Here is a 19,295-nt window from a genome sequence, read left to right as displayed (position 1 = left end):
TTGCTGAAAAAACACCTTTGTTGTAATTTTAAAACTAGTCAGCTAAGATGTCCTTATATCTAAATGAAGTCAAATTCTGAGCTACAAAAGATCCCGCGCTGGTTAGCAAACATCTGAGCAAAAATTATTTCCATCATTTGAGTAGCGTTAGGTATGAAGAATCAAGCGGACACCTGAGCACTCCTGATGATGGAGTGGATACGAAGGCAGTGATGTCTGAATGCTGAATGGATGGGCTGGTATTTTAGGTACTGTCAAAGCTCAGTGAATTGTGTGAGTCAGATCAGCTGCGCCGCTGCGCGTGCAGCTGATCTGACTCACACAAATTAGAGCCATTCTAGAGTGCGAAGCTTGGTTCTTTGATCCTCTTTGATCCTCTTTGATTCTTTTCTTGTCCGTGTTACTATGACTGAGCTTGGCCCATCGCCATCCTTCGTCTTATAAGTAGTTATAAGCAGCCGTAATATTGATCCTGATGAGGTGGTCACAGTGTCAAACTTGGTGTACGTAAAAGCGTGGGTGCCGGTTGACAACACTAGAGCAAAATATGTAATGTGGGGCCTTACACAGAACCGACACCCACCATAATCATTATCACCTTACTCCCTTTACGTCATTTTCTTCTCTACATTTCTTCGACTGAGATTATAGGCCAATCACCTTTCTCAGTCTTAAATTTCAGGTTAAGGATAGTTGGTTATAACGTTAAGCCCCACGACATGCTGCGCAGTGTCAAACTCATACATAAAGCTGTGATTACTCGGTGACAATTTTGAAGGCCTGAAGGGCTGGCACAAAACCATATTTGCATTGCTTTTTGTTTGATGCTAGTTGCCTAATTGCAATCCTGGCATTAGCACATTCAAGGTTCCTATGCATGCCTCAGTAAATATCTCTTCACAAATGTTTCCAAGTGCCGAAAGGCACAGTGCATTCACTAGGTCTACCTTTAGCCTGCTTTAGCCATTGAAGTGCCATAGCGCTAAGGATATTTGCTTGCTTTCCAATCTGGGGGCTCTGACTTCGATTCTCATCACAGCAGACCTACTCAAGAAGGGCTTGGGTGTAGGCTAGTTGGTATTTTATATATGTAGAAGACAAAGATCAGCGCTTAACCTTGACTTCTGTGTCTGTCTTTTTTTGTGACCTGAAACTACCTGGTTTCCTAAATTTTGCGGGTGCCATTTTCTGCGGCAAAGTAAATCTGGCAATAGGCATATTGTAGGTACTTCTAATGTGTAGTTTGTGTGCACTCTCTCACTAATGGCTGTGTTTTACGCTTCCAGAAGACGCTACATCGAGCAAACAGCAAGTATTCCATGTGCATCATCGTCGGTGCCAAAGAGCTGTGCCATTGCAATGTCTACGGATGGAGTTTGCAGCAGGGATGCATTCTGCAGCCGAATGACACAGGCGATCATTACCACTAGTGCCACAGGTAGTGTCCCTTTTCTGTCTAACTGTTGGGCTGTTTGCCTTGCTATAGCCTCCTTTATAACCGACTGTGCCAGCTCTATCACCCCTAAACCCGTTGGAGCAGCTCATTCACTGTGGGGTTCCCAGGTTTTTTAATGGCCATGCTGACGTGTACTGCTGCTTTGAACTGAGGTGAACATCAGCGTCGTCTGCTACGCGAAGGCATCTTCCTGCTTGAAAAAGTCTGCAAAGATTTGCAAAGTCCGCAAATTTCGGGATTCATAAGCCAGCATTAAAGCCTGATGATTTAGCATGGCACCGCAGAATTACTAAGCGACGTTCACTGGAATGTTCCTGCCGAACGGTAGATTTTTTTGGTTTACTACAGTTGTTTCACAATAAAATCTACATATCGTCGAGGTTTTCAGTGCTACAAGAGCCAGTTGCTTCTTCTCCTGCTGTATAAGAGTCAGTAAGTGAGAAACAAGGAGGCTCAGCTAAGTTTTTAATTTCAGTGCAGCTGCTAAATGTGGATTTAACTTAGTTTAAAACATATCAAAAGCATAGAGCTCTCCCCTCAACCCCCTTTTTTTTCATTTACGAGTCCATTTAGTCACTGCATTCTGTTACCAATATTTTGTACAGGGGTGTGCACCCACCGACTCTCTTTTTTCTTTTTATTTCTTCATCGCCGCTGCTCTATGCATGTAGTACAAAATGTTGCCATCTCACACTTACTTGATATATATGAAAATAGTGTAACAACGCTATTAGCACCAAGCCCAGGCTCGGGCGCTAACTGGACTTCAAGCTTCAGTTCAAGGTGATGCTCAATATTGGGCGGCCCAAATGTAGAGCTTAGAGTTAACATAGTGGTGAAACAGCACGTATAAACCAGGACAGAGAAGAAAGCACGGCGCTGACTAGCAACTGAAATGTTTATTACTCAGTGAAAATTATATAAGAGCTAGTGAGCCCTTAACAATCATAACGTAACATCATGTACGCACATAACAGCCACACACTAAGGATTTGTCTAGATAAGCCACTTCACAATCCAGTAGAGATATGGACGGGCAACTAATACAATCATCAGTTTTTTTAATAAAAAAAAGGCTTCAGCTATCCTTTTTGTTCTGCTGTCTTTATGGGTTATCAAAACAGTGGTACAGTGAAGCAGTGGATGGCAGCTGCAACTTTGCAGTGGGATGATAAATGTGAGGCCCTTGAGGGTGTTTAAATGCTCACGCAAGTGCTCATTGACCCACCGTCTTCCCAGTGTACATCCTTTTCCATTTCAAAGGAATGCAGTACATGACATTGCATTGGCAATCAACTAACTGAGTCTGGTGTTTCACACCACAACCCTTTCTTCATGCATCACCTTTTCTAGACAGCTTGTTGTCAATTCTGGGTATAAGCCTGTCTAATTTATTGTTCGCCGAGAATTCCACATCAACATGAAACTTGCCCGCTGTCTTTTTTATTCTATGTAAAATGGCGAGAAGATATGGAATAACAGCACGCAGTTTGCCCACATCCTTTACATTTTCAGATCTTCCCTGACACTTCAATTTTGTTAAAACTTTTTTGGCAGCAAACACACGGGAAAGGTCAGAAAAACCAGCTCTTTATTAAACAGCTACTGTCAGTATCTGGAATTGTTTTACCCACTTACTTGGTCGCTTTTAAATAATTAATCAGGAGTGGCCTTTCTCTGCTTGTTTCCACCACTCCTTTTCTACAATGTTTAATCCCTTTACGTTTGTGGAGAGCCTTGACAATCGTCTTGCACCATTGTTGCCAACTGTGAAGGCAAACTTTGAACTCACCCTCGTCACTACAGGAGAAACGGAGACTAGGGTGCGACCAAAGTGAACGGTGGATTTTCTGTCACTGAGCAGGCACAATGTGTACTAGAAGAGTTGCGGCTTTACTATCAATGTTCTTCGCAGGTACACAGTGTGCTCTGATATTCCCCATCAGTGCAAGCTGCCAAACAGAAGAGGAATTTTCAGGTTGGGCTACCATAATTTTTGTTGTTTTGTTGGTACATGCATTGCTGTATGGGGCAGTGAACATATTGAAGGAAATGTGTAACATGCATTTGAAGCAATTTTTGGGTAGTGTATACATTTTTATATTTTGATGGTCTAAAGTCACGAAGGTTTTTTTTTGTGTAAGCCCAGCTTGCCACTTTTAATATGCGATATGGTAAAAGGTGTTTGCCACCGCACATGCCAGCGGTGCAGTGGATGGTTTTGCAAAGGCTGTGTTTCCAATGTACGCTATAAAAAAATGGTACTGGCGATTTTAGCATGTGGGGATTCTTGATGTTCCAAGTTTAGTTATAGTTGAACCCTGATAATACGACTTTCAAGTGACTGCACGAAAGCGTCATTTGACCGGGGTGTCGTACGACTGGGCTGCCTGTAATTGCTAGCCCAGTAGATTGTCTCACGCGACAAGGGGGCTAAGAACTTATATAAACTACTATATTTAGCGTGTTCTCATGTGATTCGTGAACCTTTAGCAAAAATCCCAAGTAACAAAAAGCAACACCTATGTTGTGCCCCCCCTCCTCTCTATGGTGTACAGCTAGCCCGCCGGCCAAGCGCTGCGCACTATGCGATATAAGGCCGATATAAGAAGGGAAAAGGCGAGTGTGAAACTTCCAAGGCCAAGTGAAACGAATGATACAGTTAAACCTCGATATAACGAAGTCGTACGTGGGGGTGGAAATTTCGTTAAATCGAGGTTTCGATTTGAAAGTTCATTTAACCAGTTATTGAGGTTTCAAAACCTTGCCCATCGCCCAGAAACAACTGCTATCTCCACCTAAAGCGTAATTTGGACTAAAACTGGCCGCGAAAATTGTGTGAATTAAGAGCTTCAACTCTTAGGCAATGGAATTCGGATAGCCGGTGGTAGTTCATGTGTCGTCTTAAAACCGATGCTTTTTTTCGGCAATGCCTCATTGAATATGATAGCAGACTAGGTTTCCACTTTTTGTTTTTTTATTTCGGTCACTACTAAACGCCGCTGTTAGTCAATTGAACCCGCATCCATGCCCCGTGAGCTTCACCCCTGTGAGGTGCTGGTTCGAAGTTACACCTCTTTTCGTGCGTTCAGTGGTAAGCTTAGGCGCGGCGTTGAGATGAAACTTTCGAAATACTTTTTTCATGTACAAAAACTGCAGTATGGGCGCGTGATGCAACCACGACACTAGAGATAGCTATGATTGTGAGTCGAGTGGAGTACACGCGGACCATGTGTAGCAGCGCTTACGTGCTCCCGCTAAAGCGGAAAGCTTACGTTAAATATCTTCCGGCAAATTCGATTAAGCAATTACTTTTATGCCCACTGAGCCCTAAAGAAACCGATTTCCCCGCATTGCAGCTGTCGAATGAACAGGGGTGAAATGAAGATGACCACGTTCAAAGTGAGCAATTTATTGCCACCAGCACTCGATGTTTAAGCCATAGTGAAGAATTCTGTAAGCAGTGCTTGGCGTTTCTTGACGTCGTATGCTGACAGCGCTAACAAGACTTGCTCGTAAACATTCACGTGCGCCTGCGTGCCTCCGCAGAACGTCGATGGTATCCATCACTTCGGTGGCCTACCGTCGGTTTCACCAACACTTCCTCAGGCTCTTGTTCGGAACACTTTTCCTAGTGCTCACGCTGCTTACAGGACTCACCTAATGATGCACGAACAAAATAATAATGTGGTTATCAGCGAGCACAACCTAAGGCAGCAGCACCGTGAGGAAGGACGCGTAGAAAAAAAGCTTGAAGTAGGCTTCAGCAGCCTAAGCATAGAGGGTGCTGGCAGAGGCAACGATAGAGACGTCAAAATGGTGCCTGCACTATTCAACCGTCTATGATCGCTAGCGGTTTGAGCAGCTTCTTTCATCGCTTTTAATTTTTGTCAACCACAGATTCCATCGCTTTTCTTTCATTTTAGCCATTTAAGAGTTAATGCAAGCACTGAATGTTTTCAATGTAGGCTCTGGGAGGCAAAATAAAACGTGCCTCGACTGGAATTTTGTTCTTCTTTTCTTGCCGTGACTTCATTAAATCGGAAATGCCACACGAAATTACTTCGTAAAATCAAGATAAAAATACATGCATTTAGCAAAATTTTGATAGAAAACTTTAAAAAAATTCGTTATATCATGAACTTCGTTAAATCGAGGTTCATTATATCGAGGTTCAACTGTAGTAGAAGGTGGAGATAAACAAAAAGCGGCATTGTTGTACATGGTGAAGACACCCTTTGAACGGTCCCGTGCTGTCGCTATTGAATCATTGTGCTGAACACATACCTGTTTTCGTTTCCCACAAGACCCAACAACACGAAATAGATAAGGCAATTCAGCCTTCGTGAGTAAGCTGTATTGTGGCGAAAATTATAGCGTGGCCTTGCTACAGTGACTAGCTGCGGCGGCCAGCGAGTGACCCAAAATAGCTGTGCCTACGGGTACATGTCTCCACCCATCACCTTTTGTATTTTGCTCCACCCGCGTGAATCGAGGCACTCTAGCAAACATGCGGCTTTGAAAGGCACTGATAAGCAGAGAGCAGAGATATACGGGGAAAAAGCGTGAAAGGAAGAAACTTGGATCGAGCGGGCAGGAAAAGCGGCTGTTCGGTCATCACCGTGGGGTTGCATCGTAATGTGTTTTCGCGATCATCGGCGGCTCAACAGAAGCTTCAAATTCACGATTTACCTGCCACCTGAACTTCGACTTCTTGGGGGCTTTCCACTTGGGGCCGTCGCAGGTTAACTCTCACTCACGAGTACCCGCCTGCTTGTTTGCGTCTGTTCAGTAAGTGGTCTGGCCCGCCTGCGGGCCTTTGCACATCAAGCAGCGCCAAACGGGGTTTAAGAAAAAAAAGGTCAGGACAATGCGGATAAGCGGTGTAAAATATAGGGAAAGCGCTGGTTTATCCGCGCGAGGGCCCGTTGCATGAAGCGGACCACGTGCACCCGAGCATCATATCATAATGCATTGTTTTTATGGGGAGTCTGCCAGGGCCACGGTGATCCATTGTAAGAAGCGGGTCATCGTAAGTCCAGGAGATGTATCACTAGGATTCCACTGTGGATGTCCATAATGCCGTCTCATCACACATAGGCGACCATTTTTCGCTAGTTAATAAAGGTAAAATCTTGCCACGTGCTGGTTTATGACTTTCTGCAGGCCTGCTGGACTTTACCATCTGTTGCTGTGCGATTTTGTTTTGCAAAGCTTTTTGGCACCCACCTGGCGGCTAGTCGCTAAGCCAAACCCATGGATACGGGTTTGATCCTGGCCATGGCGGTAGTTTTTCAGATAGACATTGAAAACGAAAGCACTTGTGTTAAGATTTTGTTGAACATGAAGTATTCATGGGCTGTCTAAATTAAACTGGAGTCTAGGAAAAAAAAGATCCGTACAACATTGCCTTTATGTTCCCTTTTCTGCACAGAAAAAAATTTGTAGAAACTCCCAAATAGGAAATGTTGGATAATGGTAATGCTGACATCACTTTTCAACGCTGAAAAATTACCTGTAGACGATAAACTGAGATAATCATAATTCCAGTTGGTTCTATGTTTTGGGCATTTAGATGTGGAGACGCAGGTTCACTTCATTTCCCTACTGTTCAGGCTACACCATCACATATACCACTCAAAAAGATTCGGAATATTGATTTGGAAAAAAATATTTGCTGGTGAATCTTTATGAATGCAAGAGTGTGTATTTTCTCTTCCTCCCGAGCATGAAGCTTGGCCCAATGGGCACACCTTGTACTGGCTTTCTCAGTACATACTATCCTCGTCGCCAGTGTCACGATTTGGCCCACAATCGTGAACCTGTGAGAGCCAAGTGACGACCTACAGCGTGCTGGTGGTGATGGTGATTGGCCGCGAGCTGCTGTGCTCGGCGGTGTTTATTCCCCAGCCACACACATTGTTGTCTACCGAGCCTGGTGAGGCCACTGAACTTAGCGGCCAATGAAGAATAGGGTCGGGGGGCGCCACATACTTGTCACAGCACCCCAGGACACCCTTTTTTATGCACTTTGCAGGCCATGCCAATCTTGTTTGACATTTTAAACATCTCAGTGCTCACGTTGCTCACTTGAGCAGTGACATTAACTGTCTGTTGCTCCGTTTGTCACTGTCATTCCTGTCATTGTCTTTTTGTCAGTGTCATTTCGTCACTGTCCCTCCCATTCCATCCTTTTTTGCGGCCCACTTGGCCCTGTACTTGCGTCACACTCCAATTTACATGTTTTACATGTGCAAGAGGGGCGATGGAAAGTGCTAAGAAGCTGGACAGTGGGCACGTTTTGCACTTTTCTATTTTGTAGTTGCAAAAATCAGGTGCACGTTAGAGTCAAGGGCACATATGTTCGAGTAAATACAGTAAATGTGCACATTCTGAGTAATCAGTCCACTTACCCACATCCAACAAATATTTTGCATACCACTGTGCGGCCAAGATTTTGGAACGGCAACTACTTGTTTAATATTCAGTTCGGAAACACTAAAAAATCTCTTTTTGCTTCAAATTTTCTTTGAACTGGAAATTTAGTATCCACACAACCATTCCCCTTTCCTGTTTTTGATCAAGGGGAACCTAGATCACAGTCTTGATAGTCTGGGTAGTCTGGGCAATCTGGGATGCCTCACCTGTTACTCATAATTTCTTAACAACATATACTTTACCGCACCTCATGCTCATGATAACCGACGATGGTGTCTATGTAGCGTGCTTGACCTTGAAGTGACAGCAGTGAAAACATACTTTTGACCCCATATGCAGGAACATGCAGAGAATCGTGCGAAGAGTTTCCAGTGGACTTTTTGGAAACTGGTGAGTTTTGTTCAGGCTGCCTGCTCATAAAGTATTCACATATTGCAGCATTCTTGTGGCCTTGTGCACCACTACCAGAAATGAGGTTTAGGTACGAGCTTTGTCTCACAAAAAATGGCGTGGATTTGAATCGGCTATTAAGTATTTCCCATGGGCCAGTAATTTCTCTTTAATAAAAGTCTTGCTATGTTTAAATAGGAACTACAACTACAATGGGTTAGAAATACAATAGGCTACTGCATAAATGAAGTTTGAACAAATTTGTACAGTGGAACCCCGATAATAGGACTTTCAAGGGACCGCGAGGAAGCGGCGTATGAGCGGGGTGTCGTACGACCGGGGTGCAGGTAAATGCTGACCTATTAGACGGTCTCACATGACAGGTGGGCTAAGAACTCATTTAAACACGTATTTTTAGTGCGTTCTTGCCTAATTCACAAAACTTTATCGAAAGTCTCAAGTTTAAAAAGAAATGCCTATGTTGTGCCCCCCTCCCCTCTACAGCGTCCAAGCTATCCCGCCAGCCCCGCGCCTTGCACGCGCGTAGGCGAGCAAATTGAGAGGGGAAGAAGCGAGTGTGAAACTCCCAAGGCTAAGCAGAATGAAGTATAGTACAAGGTGGAGATGAAAAAAAATGGACTTTTGCACAGGGTGGAGACACCCTCTGAACGGTCCCGTGCCATCACTATTGGGTCAAAGTGCGAAAAAAATACAATGACTCAAACTTCGTGAGTGAACCGTGTTGCAGCGAAAATTTTAGCGCGGTCTTGCCATAATTCGCTGCGGCCAGCGAGTGACCCAAAACGGCGGTGCCAATCTATGTGTGTCTCCTGCTTTGCGGCAGGCGCCCTAGCAAGGAAAGTAGTGGAGGGACAATGTCGCCAATGCCGCTTTGAAAGACAATGATAAGCAGAGAGCAGACGGGGGGAGAGAGCGTGGTGAAAGAAAACCTTGGATTGAGAGGGCGAGGAAAGCAGGTGTTCAGTCATCGTCCTGGGTTGTGTCGTAGTCATACAGTTAAACCTCGATATAACGAAGTCGTACTTGGGGGCGCAAATTTCGTTAAATCGAGAATTTCGTAAAATCGAGGTTTCGATTTTTAAGTTCATTGAACCAGTTATTGAGGTTTCAAAACCTTGCCTATCGCCCAGAAACAACTGCTATGTAGTTACCTACCACTTAAAGTGAAATTTGTACTAAAACTGGCCACGAAAATTGTGTGAATTAAGGGCTTCAACTCTTAGGCAATGGAATTCGGATAGCCAGCGGTAGTTCGTGTGTCATCTTAAAACCGGTGCTTTTCCGCAATGCATCATTTAATATGATGGCAGACTACGTTAATATGATAGCAACTAGGTTCATTTTGGACACTACTAAACGCCACTGTTAGTCAATTGAACCCACGTCCATGCCCCGTGAACTTCACCCCGGCGAGGTGCTGGTTTGAAGTTACGCCTCTTTTCGTGCGTTCAGTGGTAGGCTTAGGTGCGGCGTTGAGGGGTGCGGCGGGCCAACAGCGAAAGGCTGCTACGAAACTTTCGAAAGACTTGTTTCATGTAAAGAGGCTCTGCAGTATGGGCGCATGATTCAACCACGACACTCTAGATAAAGCCATGATTGTGAGTTGAGCGGAGTACACGCGGATTGCTTCACTGTGTGGACAGCGCTTACATGCTCCCGCTAAAGCGGAAAGCTTACATTAAATATCTTCAGGCCAAATTCGATTAAGCAAATACTTTTGTGCCCACTGAGCCCTAAAGAAACCGATTTCTCGGCATCACAGCTGTCTAATGAACACGGGTGAAACGAAGATGACCACGTTCAAAGAGAGCAATTTATTGCCACTAGAACTCGATGTTCTACCCGTGTGAAGAAGTCTGTAAGCAGTGCTTGTCATTTCTTGACCAGGGTAGGCCTTACGTGACGCTGGTATGCTGATAGCGCTAACAAGGCTTGCTCTTAAACATTCACGTGTGCCTGCATGTCTCCGCAGAACGTCGATGGCATCCATCACTTCGGTGGTCGTCAGTTTCACCGACATTTCTTCAGAAAAAGGAACATTTTTCTTTCCCTTGGAACGCTCATGCTGCTTTCAAGAGTCACATAATGATGTACGAACAAAATATTAATGTGGTTATCAACGAGCACAACCTAGGGCAGCAGCACCGTGATCAAAGACGCGCAGAAAAAAAGCTTTGGCAGCCTAAGCATAGAGGGCACTGGCGTAGCCCAAGCAAGTGGGACCACTTCAAAGTGGTCCCACTTTAAAATGGGACCGCATGGTGAGTGGGACCACTTGGAAAGTGGGACCACTTGATAGTGGCACTGCTGGAATTCGGTGTGAAGAAAATCAGTTTTGCTTACATGTTTACACAATTTATTTTAGGCACCCAACCAGAAATTCCAACTTGTACTTCTTGCCTTCTCGCAGGTCCTGAATTTTCTGTTGCACAAGATCAAAGCAATCTAAGGGCTAGTTGGTCTCGCATGATTAGGAGGAATGCACTAACGACAGGGCAAACAGAAAGAAATGGCACACAGTTTGTCCCGCTGTTAATGCATTTCCTTCTAATCATCGTAAAGGTTGTATCCATAATGTCCTTCATGAATGCTCTGGTTCTTGTTGCTCAGTGGGTCACTGTTCCTAAAAAAAGAAAAAGGAAAGCATAATCAGGGACATGTTTGCATGCAAAAAAAAAGCTGCTGCTTACCAATGCATTAGCCATTCTTTCAGGGCTAAGCTGCTTTTTAGTTTTGTAAAAGGTAAGAAGTTCAAAGCAAGTGCATTTAATGCCTCACGGGTGTAAATAGTACACCAATGTGTCTGTACACAGATGAAAATAATCCTATTTCTAGCTCGATTATAGAACCAGAAAGTCCATTGGTCTAGAAGTATCTAAACTAGAATTTTTCTAGCTGAAGTAGTGGCGCTGTATTGTTGATAGAACCGTTTGCAACACAAGCTGGATTGCTGAAATTTCTAGCTGCACATGTAGCTACAAAATTGGTCTTTTCTTGCAGGACAAACATGATTACAAGCAGGAATTATTTGATTTCATACTGATAAATTCTACTCTCCAGTGTTATTTTCAGCTAGACATTGTTTGTATAGCTAAAATCACCTCTATATCCAGCTGGAATTCTATCCTTTCTTGGACGCAATGGATGTTGGCCTATCGCATCCATTCGGCCACATTACAATCAATCAGCGAGTTTCCAAGACGACGTGGTCACACGGTCACTCAAAAACTGCAGAAACCTGAATGCTCGTTGATCGGTTTTATAGAACAGAACAAAAGTATCCCACGCGGCTGTTGAATGTCTTGCGTACTCCTTACCTTCAGAGTTAAGACACCCACCAAAGTAATGATACATATTGTTTTGTATGGCACTAATTTAAGAAGTTGCATAGCCATCAAACCATTAATAATTAGTAGCAATACGAATGCAACAAACAACACAAAGACTAGTAGGCGTAGGCGAGCGAGTACGGCAATTTCATGGCGCCTGACTTGGCTGCCGAGCTTCACGAGGACGGCATGCATATACGAGGGCCGTCTTCGGGCCGCGAGGCAGACGATCGTGACGGCGGCAGCCAGTATCGCGAGCACAATAGCTGCGAGGCGCACTGCACGGAATTAAGTCTCGGGTAGGGGGGGGAGATTTCACAACGTCTACGAGGTGCCAGCCAACACCGGCTCCCGCACGCACATGTGCTTCACTTGAACAGCGTTGAAACGTGGCTTGCACTAATAAAAGCGCAGCTCGTTGACCTCGTTTTTTTTTAATCTACAATGTTAAAAAGCATCGGGCAGCATGCGGCACCAGACGTCACAGTTTCATTGGGAAAGGAAAGATACCTACGTCTTAGTACGACCAGTCAAACCTGCACACTTGTCACTTTGTGTTGTGCGAAGATATCAAAGCTTTGAACATGTGCCGATGCAGAAGTTCTTGCGTTTCCCACAGGTGACGCACTGCTAATAAACACGATGTGCCGTATTGCAAAGAAACAAAACACGGCGGTTGCACGCTAATACAACTGAATAGGACGACCGTGCTCATCAGTCTCATCCACAACATACGCCATATTGTGACGTATTTGCATGTGTACAAAACTGCCGCCGGGGTTCATGAATGGCGTTAAAAATGCAAAGAATTTTTGTGTTGTATATGCCTTGCAATAAAATTATAACAAATTTTTGACATCGTTTAAACGTGTTTATCCCTCATTTTAAGCTTTACAGCTGCAACTCTATCACATAATTGAAATAAGACACCAACCCTAACAACTGCCGCACAAAACACTCCCGCTCATTTTGCAAATCAAAAGCACTGATTGGAGGCTAAGTAATTTGGGAGCAGCCGCTCGCGATAGCACTATTCAATCATTTATACGTCAAGTAGGTGTGCAAACACAAAGTCCCGAGCTACTGCCGATTAGCATGGGCTGAGATGAGGGGCGCTATCGCGCGGTGTGTCAATGGTTGCAACACTCTCTTCTCGGTTCATTTTGATCAATGTACTGCACCTGCACTACGGCAGCAATGGCCGTCTGGAAAATTTTATTTCTGCCATGCTAGATAGCAAGTCAGGTGCCTTTGAGTGGATTGTATAACATGAGATTTTAAAAAAATCACGCTAAAGACGGATTTTTTTCTGTGAAGATTTTCAAAAGTTGTTTCCATAGTATGGAAGAAAACAATCTGAAATTGTTTTTAAATATCAAGTTCAGTCGTCCAGTACTACAAATTCGATCAACATTCACATTGTCTACTACTGGGGGGAAAGAGGGGGCTATGACCCAAAATCAGTGTTGTAGAAGTGCTGTACTTAGTCACTATTTCACCTCAAGTGGGACCTGTTCAGGCACCACTTTGAAGCAAGTGGTATCTGTTCGCGGACCACTTGCAGCAAGTGGGACCAGTTCAGCTCCCACTTTGAACGAAGTGGTACCTGTTGGGGGACCACCTGTCTCAAAGTGGCACCACTTCAGATCCCACTTGGTGACAAGTGGGACCCGAAGTAGTCAACCTACTTGGTGACAAGTGGGACCACCTCAGATCCCACTTGGAGGCAAGTGGGACCACTTTGAATGAAGTTGGACCACTTTGAAAACCACTTCAAATTTATGTCTGGGAGGCATTCATGGAGACGTCAAAATGGTGGCCGCACTATTAAACCGTCCCTGACTGCTAGCAGTTTGAGCAGTTTCTTTCATCGCTTTTAATTGTCAACCGCAGATTTCACCGCTTTTCTTTCATTTTAGCCCTTTAAAAGTTAATGCAAGTACTGAATGCTTTCAATGTAGGCTCTGAGAGGCAAAATAAAACACGCCTCGACCGGAATTTCGGTCTTCCTTTCTTGCCATGACTTCGTTAAATCGGAAGTGCCGCACAAAATTACTTCGTAAAATTGAGATAAAAATACATGCATTTAGCAAAATTTTGATGGAAAACTTGAAAAAAGTGGTTAAATCGAGGTTCTTTATATTGAGGTTAAACTGTAGTAGTGTTTTCGCATTCGTCGGTGGCTTGATGGGAGCTTCAAATTCACGGTCTGCCAGCCACCTGAACCCTGAACTATAGGGACTGGGCGGCCATTGTATGGCGCCACCGTCGCTTCAGCGAACAGCACCGCCTGTGGCAAACCGCTCGTCAGTGGAATGCCGGTGGCGGTCAGCGCAGCGTTATTGTGCATGGCTTTCTGTCATTTTTCTGCGGTGCGGCTTGCAAAGCGTACATAACCGCAAGGACTTTTTTCAGATCGGTAAATATTGAGCGTGAATGTGACCTTTACGAGGCATGCCACGTGTGTGATGTACACCCATACTTAGTATTTACAGATAGCAGACGACGCTCAATGCGCCAAGCTGGAAGTCAAGCTGGAAGTGAAAGTCCATTCCTTCATGCAATTTTTTCATGCCTGCATGCAGTTTCGCGTATCGAGGAGAATATTGTAGCTAAATGATCCCACAAAGCCGGTGTGTGCAACCGATCCAGGAATATTGCGGCGCTGACCTTTGGCAGTTGATGACGAAACGGCGTCGTGCACATGCGAAAGATAAAAGTTGGGGGGTGCCTTCTAAGATTTACCTCAAAACAGAAGTTGTGATGGACGACGCTTCCGTAACTTCATTAACTATGGCTGAAACGTGTTTAATTTCACAGAAATGCTCTTACTACAGGCGTCGGGAATCGTTTACAGAATACATATCGCATGATAGTAGAACGTTATTACTTGTCGTGGTGAAGCATTGCTTTACAAGAATTGCAATGGTTGCTGGCTAGTTGGTAATTGGTTTTTGAAAAACTAATTCTTGCGTGGTTGAAGGACGCGATACTGGAGGGTGCCCGAAACTTGTACTCAGTTTCACAACTGAATGCGGTTTACAAGCTGCCACCTACGCTTGAAAAATCATGCACTCCTCCGCCTAACGACGATGATGGCTTGTAGCAAAGCTTCCTCGTGCGGGTTTACTTCGTTGCTTTCTGGATTTAAACTTTGACTAGTTGAGCTTTGAATTTGACCAGCACGCAGTTTGGTCTTTTGATCGCAGCGTCTCTGGCTTTGACCATTTCCCATTCGATTTTGCACGAAGAAAGCTTTGCGTTCAACCATCGTAATCATTAGACGGAGGGCTAGATGATTTTGCTGTTTAATTTTGAACTTCTATGCACCCCTCTCCAAATCTAAACTTTTTCCAGCGTGTCTGAAATGTGTCTGTGCTGGGGGACTCATCGGGCTGATGCACCCATATTTGAGGCAACTAATTGCGCTTTTTTGGTGTCTTCACAAGGCATTACACGATTTTTTTAGGTACTCTGTAAAGAATACTTTAGCATTAAAGAATACCGGCTGACGTTAACGCTGTCACATTTTTTTTAACTATCGGTGCCAGCATTTATTCCACGGAAGTGGTAAAACAGGAAGGGGAGGAGGGATGGTTTATAGGTTGGGCTGTTGGGTGGGTGAATAACTTTGGCTCTTGATGAAATGACCACCCACAAACATGGGAGTTCCACTTCGGCTTTCAGGCTCCCATGCTGTCACAGTGTCGCTCACCAAAACCGAAGCCACGAAGCTCGCAGTTACAGAAAAAAAAAGTGTACACTATCGCGACATTTCTACGGCTACACGGTAATCCATCTCGTACGAAAGTGCCTTGGTCTTCAAAGCACACGTATCGAGGTATCCCAGCGCTAAGGCTGGCGTGGAAACCATAATCATTGAAACCTGTGAAGATAATTTAAAGTGGTACAAATGAAGACTAATATTCCTAATAGTTTTATTCCTACTCAGATCGCGCGGAGCCATGCGCAGAGCTCTGCAAAAAGCGCTCATTTCAGTCTAGCCTGTTTCCAAACTTAGAAGTGTAACACAAGTTTATGTAGGCGTTAGTTCATTCAAGAAGAAATGAATATACTAATAATAGTAGTTTTATTCGTGCTCAGAACGGGTGGAGCCAAACGTAGATCGCTGCAAAAAGCGCTCATGCCATTGTAGCCGACACCCAAGTTTAGAAGCGTCCGACAAGTTTACTAGCCGTTACTGCATCTAAAAACCCAACACACCTGTCTAGACTTCGTTTCATCTCACATGTCCACTCACACCACCACCAAAACATTCAAAGCACCGAAGCAAACACGATAAAAACAACGGGAGTCTGTGTAGTCCAATGCACTGGTTCATTCCACTGACGAGGGGAGTGCCGAGTGGTGGCGCCACCCGTCCAGCTGCCCGGTCCCTATGGCTTCTCATGGTTGGCGCGTTGGTGTACTGCTGCCACGTAGGGCCGTCGAAGGGCAACTCTCGCTCACGAGTACCCGCCTGCTTGCTTGCATCTGTTTAGCTTGCATCTGCTTGTGCCTTCGTGCGGACCTTTGCACATCAAGCAGCATCAAATGGGGGTTAAGAATAAAGGTCGCGACGAGGTGGCGAAGCGCTGTAAAATATGGGGAAAACGCTGATTTATCTGCTCCAGGAACCATCGTAGGAAGTGGACCGCGTACACCCGAGCATCATATCATTGAGGTTTTTAATGCATTGTTTCTATGGGGGGTTTGCCGGGACCACGGTGATCCGTCGTAAGAAGCGGGTCGTCGCAAGTCCGGGGGACGTACCAGTGGGGTTCTACTGTATCTAAAAAATAACCTCAATTGCATTTCTGTAATGGAGCAGGCTTAAAGGTGCAGGTCACCATATCTGTTTGGGTCGATATGTACCACTTTCAAAACTTCTTCTAGACAAGTCAAACTTTTATTGCCAATATGCTTTTGCCAGTTCAGCACTGAAAAGGGGTTTAAGGCTACAGTAAACTACCTTTGAGGGGTTTGATAATACCCCTGATGTTGCCAAGTCTGACCTAAAGGCAAACATTTGTGCAGTGCTTTAGTAAAGAGCCTGCCTGAGAATTTCTACAACGCTCATTGTCTTTGAGATCCGTCACCGATTCTTTCCAGTTCTGGAGGAAGGCAACAACCAAGCTGGGGCCTTGGAGAGATTCCCTGCTTCACAAGATAATGCAGACATTGTGGCGAAGGCTGGTCCTCACATGTGCTCCTGCAACCTACATTCTAGCTACACAGGGTGAGTTCTGATGCTAATATTGTTGCTTGTAGAACATTAACAATGTGGGGAGCCCAGGTTTACGAGTGCGATTCATTTTGCTGAATGCAAAAGGTCAGGTGAAGGAACTCTAGTGCTCGAAGCTGCTGCACAAATAACAGTGGAAATGGTATGAGCAGTGCTGGTCGCCAAAGGGACAGCCGGTAAATGCAATACCCAAACCTGCATGTTGTGTGCACATAAGGATGTGCACACAGTGGCTGCCGAAATTTCTATACCCCTAAATTGGAGAAAGGCTTCTGCCACAAATTATTAAAATCAAGACACGATGAAGTACTGAATGAAATTACTTGAGTTTAAGTGCACTATGGGAAATACTTTATTTTGCTAGTGAATAACATTGCACGAACGGCACTGACTAGGACGTCGCACATTTGGGACATCCTAGTCAGTGTATCCCAGTGTGAAACAAACCTGGCAAGGCACAGGAAGCATGTAATCCAGTGCTTGCTAGTTGGGAAGCCTGTGTGCGACATTTTTGTTGGTTCACCGTCTACCTTCCGTTCAGATGCCACATATCAATAAATATTGCCGCGAACCATACATTGGGTTTGTTTATTTGTGTTTTGCTTTTACCGCCCGGCCGCGCCGGTCTGTGTTATCTCTGCGCCAAGGGAAGCGCGTGTTCCATTCTTTCTTTCTTTCTTTCTGTTCCTCATGTGTTATCTGTTGTGATAGGGAGAGCCTTCCGATCTAACGTGAACAGCCCAGAATAATCTTCTTGGATCTACTATGTTCTCGATGTGAATCGACGTTTCGAGAACCACGCGCGCCGAAAGATAAAAAGCCTGCAGTGCGGACGCCGGGGCATTCGATTCTGCGACGCTCGCCGACGCACGTACGTCACTTTGTTGACCACTGCTTCGCCGCCTCTGTATTCTTTTCAGTTGTTAGGGGAGCACAAGTTCGCTCCAATAAACTTGTTTCTTTTCCAAACAACTGCTTCGTTCTTGGCTACGTGACATCTGGTGGAGGTGCTGGGTACGCACCCTTCATGCCCACTACAACCTCTGGAAGCCGCCAAGCCAGCCCAACAAGAGCCAGCCTCCGCGTGCAAGATTTACCACCCGAGTTCGGTCTACTACCGGAGAAGACGAAGAAGAAAAACGTCGCAACCAGCACCATGCTCAACCAAGCCAATCCTCCTGTCGTTCTGCAGCAGCCACGGGAACCGCCATCATTCCGAGGAGCCCCCGCAGAAGACCCAGAAGAATGGTTGGAGAAACTGGAGCGCGTCCGGAAATTCAACAGGTGGGACGACGCAGAAACGTTCCGGCACGTTTTCATTTACTTAGAAGATTCGGCTCGCACTTGGTTCGAGAACCACGAGAGCTCCTTGACAAACTGGGCTCAGTTCAAAAGCGAGTTCACTAAGACCTTCACTACCGTCGTGCGGAAAGAAAGAGCCGCCCTTTTGTTGGAAACGCGCACGCAACACCCCAACGAAGGTGTCGTGATCTTCGTTGAGGAGATGAAGCAGCTATTTCGCCGCGCGGACCCCGAAATGACGGAAGAAAAGAAGTTGCGCTTCTTAATGCGCGGAGTGAAGGAGGAACTGTTTGCTGGACTTGTCCGAAATCCGCCCAAAACTGTCGCCGAATTCGTGACCGAAGCCAGCACCATTGAGAAAGCCCTCGAAGTGCGTGCTAAGCAGTATGACCGCAACTTTGTTGGCGCGGCCAATGCAAACGACTTTGGCAGCACGCGGATCCCGGCCGACAGCCTACGCGAGACTATCCGCGCAATAGTGAGAGAGGAGCTGCAGAAACTTCTCCCAACGCCGCCGCAGCCCCAAGTCGCTTCCCTCGCCGACGTGATTAGAGAAGAAGTGCAACAAGCGTTGGGAACTTCTACGCCATCCGAGGTACCCCGAGAGCCACAAGCTATGACCTACTCTGCGGCTGTTCGTCGACCCCGCCCTGCCCCAACACGCCGTCAAGAGGCCCCGCCGTACCGCCGCCCACTGTCACCCGCCCGACCCCCGGTAGCCCAAAACCAGACGTCGAGGAAGACGGACGTATGGCGAACTCCCGATAATCGTCCTCTGTGCTGCCACTGCGGAGAGGCCGACCACATCTACCGTCGCTGCCCATACAAGAGACTCGGACTGCGTGGTTTCTCCGTTGACGCACCTCGCCCTCTCCCTGGCAACGACCACGTGAGATCGACGAGTATCTATCTGAAACCAGCCGTGGCCCATCCCGTTTCAACCGCTCGCCATCGCCCTACCCGTACCAATCGCCGAACCGTCGTAGCAATGCTGACTTCGCCCGTGGAAGGTCCCCCAGCCCACGCGGGGGAAACTAAAAGCAGCAACTTCTGGAGGTTAAGTTGCAGAACGGCGAAAAAACGAAAACCCTCCAACGACGCATGGCCGCACCGA

General features: G+C 45.7%; 1 protein-coding gene across 5 annotated transcripts in view; it reads left to right on the top strand.

The window, feature by feature from the left end:
- LOC144158259 (uncharacterized) overlaps window positions 1–19,295 on the top strand; it is a 55,010-nt gene that overhangs the window by 3,824 nt on the left and 31,891 nt on the right. For 4 of the 5 annotated variants that reach the window (XM_077689010.1, XM_077689011.1, XM_077689012.1 and 1 more), the window contains 4 exons: window positions 1,287–1,438; window positions 3,372–3,434; window positions 8,234–8,284; window positions 16,747–16,873. In XM_077689010.1, coding sequence (XP_077545136.1) covers window positions 1,360–1,438; window positions 3,372–3,434; window positions 8,234–8,284; window positions 16,747–16,873 — 320 coding nt within the window. In that variant the 5' untranslated portion in view covers window positions 1,287–1,359. The remainder of the gene's footprint in view (window positions 1–1,286; window positions 1,439–3,371; window positions 3,435–8,233; window positions 8,285–16,746; window positions 16,874–19,295) is intronic. The other variant, XM_077689013.1, reaches the window with a different exon arrangement.

The sequence above is a fragment of the Haemaphysalis longicornis genome, unplaced genomic scaffold (genome assembly GCF_048455015.1).
Source record: "Haemaphysalis longicornis isolate Haplotype H1 unplaced genomic scaffold, Haemaphysalis longicornis Haplotype H1 scaffold_10, whole genome shotgun sequence".
Classification (NCBI taxonomy): Eukaryota; Metazoa; Arthropoda; class Arachnida; order Ixodida; family Ixodidae; genus Haemaphysalis; species Haemaphysalis longicornis.
The sequence above is the reverse complement of the archived record's forward strand: the minus strand, read 5'-3'. Positions and strand labels throughout refer to the sequence as shown.